Raw genomic sequence first — 7,891 nt, 5'->3', positions numbered from 1 at the left:
AAACATTACTGAAAGAGGTAGATGTTTTTCGATCTCTGCTCCCTAGAGAGGTGGGGAGAGCGTGGACAAGAGAGCAACCCTCGTTCATAAGTACAAGAATGACAAGAATTTCGAGATAAAGGAACATAGCAACCCACGAAATTAATTACATTAATAACTTATCCTTACATAGAGAGGTTAGGGCCTATCAACACTAGAGGCGGTGGCCAAGAAGTGGGAGTGCGGAGGAGGCGAACTAGGGGCTTTCACACGCAAATGGTGATAGCTGGCCGTTCCCTGTGACCATCGAGGGGCCGAGGATCACCCACACGCTGACATCAATCCTGTCTTGCATTGTGATTGCGCTGGGGCACACATATGGAGTGTCGATGTGAATTTCTACACTCACCACTTCAAAACCCAGCTTGTGCCATTGAGACAAGGGAAATAACCATTCACACCTCTTTTTATGTAAACAAATCGACCATCCTTACTTCCAGAAACAAGACATACAGACGATATAGGCTCCAGGGAAAAAAATAAATAAACTAAATGCTGCCGTATCTAAACTAACTACTGTATTAAAGCAGATAAAGTAAAGTTGACAAGTCTTAAGAAAAGTAGGACCTAATTACTTACGGCACTTAAAGCTATGAAGGAAATGGAAAGTAGGCAGACATTTTCCCCAGAGCAGCCGTGTAAATAACTGCGGACGTACATACAGATGACGCTTAACTGGTGCCTTAAAATTTCCCTCCATCAACATACACAGCCAGAGTAGACTGAAAATAGAAATGGTTGTCAACAAAGGACACAATTATATCAAAAACAAAGTTGGATAAAAAGTTAATATGGAGACAGAACACGACACTTGCTTGAAATCTACGTAAGTAAACACACACACACACACACACACACACACACACACACACACATGCACACACACATACACACACACACACACACGGGTCGTAACATTCCTCTGTTTTGATTCCTTTGTTAAGGCAGTAAGATTTTTGCACCACGGCCCTCTGCCTCTTCTTCACGTTTTACAAAATTGTCGCTGCCATTTAGCGGGTGTTGTTTTCACACCTACGTACTTCGTTATTTCTCTCTTTATTTCTTGCTTCTATTGCGCCGTGACTGCTGGAGATAATTGCCCACGAATATTTTCATTAATTTCTTACGTTATTCGCTGACTGTCATTAGATCTTTCATTTCCTTCACTTGTTTGTGTTGTTGTCAAGAGAGAGAGAGAGAGAGAGAGAGAGAGAGAGAGAGAGAGAGAGAGAGAGAGAGAGAGAGAGAGAGAGAGAGAGAGAGAGAGAGAGAGAGAGAGAGAGAGAGAGAGAGAGATCTTTCCATTCCTCCTACCACATCCTCACATCGCCACCTTTCCTGTCACACTCTTTCTCTCTGCCTCTCATCAACAACACCAGCAGTAATTTCTCCCCATGCTTCCCACCCCCACCAGTCTAACACCTTTCCCTCCCGCAGGTGGTGTCCGCGGTGGTGGCGGCGCTGTGTGGATGGCGGCTGCTAGTAAACGGGCGGCATCCACACCACCTTCAGGATGTGTATTACGGTAACTCCTTCGTCAGGTGGATAGAGATGCTTTGACGAAAAAAAAAAAACTAATTTATTTTTCGTGCATTTGATTGGTAGGATAGCGGCACGGAAATAGGACTCTATTTGAAAGCTTTATCACAATGCTACTAAATGTGTATTGTGCGCTACGCAGCTTCAATAAAATCACGCGGGCGTCAAGGTGAGGTCAAAACGAGATTGGTCTGCTTCTGCTTTGTATGGCGTCCGACGAAATAAGAAAACAAATCAATAACAAATCTTTACAACTTCGCGGGTAGTGCATATTTTCACCAACAGACAAGCAATGAAAGGGATAATTTCTCCTCAGTCACACGTCGGTGATCGCGTGCCAGTCAATCTCCACACGCCTCGCCTTTTGTTTAGCGGCGCCTCCCAGCGTGCCGATGCGTTGCCGACATGAATGCGTCTGTGTTCCGGGATCTCTCAACGATCTGCATGGTCTCCCCACACACACGCGGATCCATCCATGGGTCTATGTCAATAAAACACATACATGCAAACCAAATATTTGTGCACGCCATCCATCCCCAGCAAGGAAGGGCCGGATACTCGTAGAAATGTTCCCACACGTACACACACACGTACCCGGAAGCTTCAGGTAGAAATATCATGGACAGGTGAGCCGTGAGGGAACTAAAACTCTCCTCCGCGGCTGTACGCTAGGAAGTTATAATTTATTAGCGGAAAAGAGAGCCTGGCAAGGAGAGGACGACACGAAGGGAGAAAAAGAGACGAGTAATTACTGAGGGAAGGGCGAGGTGTGGGGAGCGGTGAATGATGAAACTCAGTCAGGGAAGGGAAGCATGTAGGGGAGCGCTGAGGGACGAGGCTTAGGGAGGAAAGGGGCGGCCGTGTATGCAGAAAGGGTGAAAATAGCGTTTAGACAGGCTGTGGTGGGGAACGATAATAAAGGCGGATCAGGTCAAAACAACCGCAAAACTAAGTTACTAACAATACAAAACAATAACAATGCAAATTTTAATAATACTCGCAAAGCAGATATACTGTAGGTAGTCTATTTGCGGTCATGTTTAAGGAGATGTTAACTTTCACACCTGCTTCTATGTAATTAATTTCTCGCTACACCTGTACTGAGGAAGGTGTCTGTGTTGCAGGTGTGCAGATCGCCTACCTGGCAACCCTGTGCACACACCTCCGCCCCTCATTGTGCTCAGCTGCTTCCTCATCGTGGGGATATCCCAGGTGAGAGAGAGAGAGAGAGAGTAGTAGTAGTAGTAGTAGTAGTAGTAGTAGTAGTAGTAGTAGCAGTAGTAGTAGTAGTAGTAGTAGTAGACTGGTGCTTCTGGTATTTTTATCATCTCTTGGTATTTAACAACCTAACTCACTAATTTCGTATCTATACAGCAACATTCTCTACTCTATTACCACCACCACCACCACCATCACCACCACCACCACCACCACTGCACCCAGAAACCTAAAAAAAAAAACTTCCCTTCTCTCATACCAAATGAACACTATCCTTCAACCATATAACTTCCATTACCGTCAAAACACTCACATTAATCTCTCTCTCTCTCTCTCTCTCTCTCTCTCTCTCTCTCTCTCTGCCAGGAGCGGGCGGGGCTGCTGTCGCCGTGGGTGGTGGCGAGCATCGCGTTCATGGCGTTGGAGGCTGTGTGTTGCGTGTACTCCAACGTGCTGCGGGACCACATCAATAAGGTGTGTGTGTGTGTGTGTGTGTGTGTGTGTGTGTGTGTGTGTATAAAGGGAATGAAATGCTGGTCATAACATGCTAAATAATTACATATATTCATAACAGAATGGTAAGCTAGGAATGGTAAAAGAAGGAATGACATAAAGAGCAATAAAGATGGAGAAATGAGGGGTTATGTGTTTCGAATTAGAGAAATGTTGTTCATAACGTCTTAAGTAACTATGTCTGTATCAGAATGACAAGGTAAATGGCGAGGTAAAGGAAGGTGTGACGAATAAAGAACAAAAGAGATGTGGCAGTGATGTGACTGTTGCTGCGGTGACATAGAATTGATGAACAGCGGACTGAGATGACTGGAGGAAGCTGTGGAGAATAAGCTTTTTTTTTTTTTGCAGTGGAATCACAATGATGATGATGATGATGATGATGATGATGATGATGATGCTGGCAATAATAATAGTTATGATAATCTATATTTTATCATTGCGACTCCTAACTCCTCTCCTTTGCAAAACCAACACGCAATTTGTCGTAACTTTCTTTCGTAAAAAAGATGAGTATGGTAAATTTTCAGCATTTCATACATATTTTCCATCACTATACACTGATAAACTGCCCATTATTAATACTGATATAATTCTATCAATAACAGACCCTTTCCCGCACACGCTTCACAGCACACATCCAGCAGTCAAGGCGTTGAGAACACTAAATCATTGAGATATTTCCTGTACATTCCATTTTACATACTGTTATTTATTTTTTTTTTATCATATCCAAACAAAAACACTTTATTGCCCTTTTTTTTCATACAGCAATACAGAAGCGGCTTTCAGGTGTGTGTGTGTGTGTGTGTGTAGGAACAGTTCTGTATGTTCTGTATGTATTAGAACAACGACACTTCCGCTCGGCCCCTTCCCTCACCCAGCCCACTTTCTCCTTTGATCCCATCGCATTATCTATTTCGAGTTCCAGACTTTGTTTCATGGCCAGTGTTATTATTGTCCGTCGCCGTGTTTGTCTTGCAGAGGTTTGACACGATATGCAAGGTGGAGATGAGCTTCTTCACTGCACGAGTCTTTATCAACGTGAGTATGATTCTGAAGTTCATCTCTCTCTCTCTCTCTCTCTCTCTCTCTCTCTCTCTCTCTCTCTCTCTCTCTCTCTCTCTCTCTCTCTCTCTCTCTCTCTCTCTCTCAAACTATCCGTTCCCCCACCTCGTTTACCTTACTTCCTCTCCCCATACATATATTTTTTTTTTTTCCTCTTTGGTCCCTCACTCTCTCTCTCTCCCCTCCCTTCCCTTCCGTCCCATAACTCTCCGTCACATGCCACGGCTTCTCTCCCTACCAGTGCGTTATCCCCCCGCCTCTCCCTTCTGCTCCTCCGCCCATTCACTATTCCCTCATCCCTACTATCTGTCTCTCTCCTGCCTGAAGGAATGTCCAGACGAGCGTACGTGACCGGCGGCACGCCCATCATCACACACATTTGACGAGCAATGCCTCGTATCCTTATTAAGCCATCAGCAGGCGGTACCTGTGGTATGTCAGTTGCCAGACACCTCTATTTTCTCACTTTTCTTCATACATATCGTCATAATCATGCTACACAGCACTACTCTCTTCTCAGCGGTACTGTGTACTATATTTATTTCACCACATTCGACTGTGTGGACGACATTCACTTGACCGCCGTGGCCATTGCCTGCTGGGCACTCCCGCTCGTCTGAACCTGCCTTAAGGAACTGCTGCAGAGCCCCGAGTGCTGTCAGAAAGAAGCAACTTTTTTTTTTCGAGGGTTTACTTGATGTCGTTCATCTAGAATTGTTTTACCGGTGAAACACGCAATTCAAGGCATTTTAACATTATTAAACTCATCATTTATAACACCAGCATGGTCAAGTTAATTTCATAACGGCGAGGATAAAACAGATACTTAAGCAACAAATAAGTGCTACATTAAGGCTGGTGGGATTACGAATAGTTAATTTATAAGCACGTATATTCTAACAAATCTACAGGCAACAAATAACACAGTAATGCTATTAAAGGCTCGCTTGCGTGGTGTGGCTCGCCGCGCCACCGCCATTGAAATTCACGTAATCTTGGGTATTAAATAACATCAACGCTGTCATCACCAGGGAGCGGTAATTACCTCATTAGCAGCCACATAATTACAACATCAAAATCGTAGGAAAAATTATACCCATAATAAATAACAAGCGATATACCGAAACCTCACGTCACTTTACCTTTCTTCCTTTCCTCTTTTCTCGACGCGTCACCGCAACTTTCTACTCAGCGGTTGTGGCCATCATGTTTATACTAGCGCCCTCAACATTGCTGGCATCATCAGATATGCCCACCCATTCACCGGTTCTGCCGTGTGGACGAGCGGCAAGAACTGACCTGGGTGTGGACGATATTCACGGACATGCTCGGGAGAATCTGTGAACCGATTTCGTTGTTCGCCGGGAACGCCAGCTCGTCGGAACGTGTCCTAATATTCCCTCTGGACGACATAAAGGACACTTGCACCTCTCTATTCATCCTCATTGACTTGATATTTGGTCATGACACTCCGTAAAAAAAAAATTCATTCATTCATTCATTCATTCATTCATTCATCATCAAAATAAGTATGAGGCGTAAGAAATAAAACTCACTTTGATGACCTTTGTGTTCTTGTCATCTTAATATATCTCTGAGTGAGCGGGATCGAGAGTGGAATTTTTTACCGAGCATTTTCTCTCCTTTTTTTTTATTTATCTATTTATTTACTGATCTTTTTTTTTTACAGAATCGAAAATATTTTTTGTTGTTGAATTGAATTTTTCTCTCTCTCTCTCTCTCTCTCTCTCTCTCTCTCTCTCTCTCTCTCTACGACTTTCCCCTTCCTTCTTTCCTTCCTTCCTTCCTTCCTTCCTACCCATGTCCCCGTCTTCCCCATACTCCCTCCTCCTCCTAGCTCCTCACCGTCTCCTGTGAGCCTCTTGCTTTCCATCACGTCCTTTACTACCTCCCTTCCACACACCCTTAACTCTGGCCGTCCTTCCCCCTCACGTATGCCTCAACTCACCCCTAAACTCACCCTCATTTACTTCAACTTGCTCTGACATACGCCTCCACTTCTCTCAAAGCCTGCCGCCCTGTCTCCCTCCGTCCCCAGATTCTGGCCTTGTGGGGAGTTTTGAAGTTCTACAGGAACCTCCGCGCTGGCTTCACCTACAAGGACCCCGAAGCCATAGAGTTGTAGAGGAAGTCACGAGGCCAGCCAGCAGCGAGGTACATGAAGGAGGCTGTAGCAGTTCAGAGGGGAAGCACATAATACAGCTGGACCTTTACGAGATGGTAAGAAGCCTGAGTGACGCAAAGAGGACCTACTTCCTTATTCTCCTACACGCCGGCCACTCAGCCTATCATCAAGCGAGCGACCCAGCCAGTCAGCGACCCAGCCAGTCAGCCAACCAGTCAGCCAGCCAGTCGGCCAGCTAGACAGCCAGCCAGCACTTTGCCCAAGCTAACAGAGATAAACAACATCCCCTGTTCATTAATCCAGCGAGTCAACACACACCCCTAAAAAGTTAGCCACGTTGCAGGTCAGTCATCCAGTTACGAGTAGGAAGTCGCGCGCCGCTGAGTCCTCCGTGGCCAGTGTAGACATGGAGCGAGTCACTGTCTGGAAGGTAACAACGCACACGGACTATGAAGGATACGAGTATTTAAAGTTGAAATACGCAATTGTTTGCGAGCACGAATACTCAGCGTCAAAATAAAAATGTAAAAAAAAAAATGTATTAAGTATTTGGATAAACAAGTCGCTTCACTCTTTTCTCTCTCTCTCCGAGGCTCAGAGAGATTAGACAGTCCCCTGTGTGTGTGTCTGTGTGTGTGTGTGTGTGTGTGTGTGTGTGTAAAGAAAACGGTGGCTCTACTCGCCTGCGTCATAACGAAGGAAGACACGCGGAGCATCGCGGAGCAGTGCAAGTCTTCGCGTCACCTTTCTGGTAAAGACAACAACTTTTGGTGACTGAAACAAAATAACATGTTTGCGGCATCCACAGTCTGCATTGTGCGTATCAAGGCTGACATCTACGTATAAGCATCGGTGTAAGTACTCATATACACTACTAACCTAAGTTGCAGAGTAAGAAAGTGGAAAAAAATATATATCAAAATATTGTGTATATGTGTGCGTGTCTTTATGATCTGCATATATTGAACGATTCACAATACGTCAAGAAGTGACAAGTAAATTGAGACAGACAATATATTTTACTTATTTGTAAGAAATAAAACTGTACATATACTTGTTTCTTTATGCAACCTGTCGCTTTGAAGAAACCAAATTATTCTTCTGAATCGCAGACTTTGCTTCCCTCTCCCGCCCAGGCGGCAAAAACACAAAACAAGTGAAAAAAAAAAAAAAACGCAATTAATTAATTCTGACACAAATTACAAATATGTTAATCACAATTATAAAAAAAGAAAACAGAACAAAAATACATATCATACAAATTTATCAATTATATAAATTATAAAACATATTAAATTAAAAAAACAGTTTTGCAAATTGAGGGAATAGTTTCAGTGAGGTCAAATGTGGCTAACTATTTTACATTCA

At 44.0% G+C, this 7,891-nt stretch overlaps 1 protein-coding gene across 1 annotated transcript in view; it reads left to right on the top strand.

Moving 5' to 3' along the window:
- LOC135107721 (uncharacterized) overlaps positions 1 to 7,576 on the top strand; it is a 51,371-nt gene extending 43,795 nt beyond the window's left edge. The window contains exons 4-8 of the mRNA XM_064017915.1: positions 1,477 to 1,564; positions 2,703 to 2,790; positions 3,163 to 3,270; positions 4,294 to 4,353; positions 6,437 to 7,576. Of these exons, the coding sequence (XP_063873985.1) occupies positions 1,509 to 1,564; positions 2,703 to 2,790; positions 3,163 to 3,270; positions 4,294 to 4,353; positions 6,437 to 6,523 (399 nt within the window). The 5' untranslated portion in view covers positions 1,477 to 1,508 and the 3' untranslated portion in view covers positions 6,524 to 7,576. The remainder of the gene's footprint in view (positions 1 to 1,476; positions 1,565 to 2,702; positions 2,791 to 3,162; positions 3,271 to 4,293; positions 4,354 to 6,436) is intronic.
- The last annotated feature ends 315 nt before the right edge of the window (positions 7,577 to 7,891 follow it).

Source organism: Scylla paramamosain, chromosome 15, assembly GCF_035594125.1.
Source record: "Scylla paramamosain isolate STU-SP2022 chromosome 15, ASM3559412v1, whole genome shotgun sequence".
Classification (NCBI taxonomy): Eukaryota; Metazoa; Arthropoda; class Malacostraca; order Decapoda; family Portunidae; genus Scylla; species Scylla paramamosain.
Note: the sequence above shows the minus strand (reverse complement) of the source record. Positions and strands in the feature narration are given on the sequence as shown.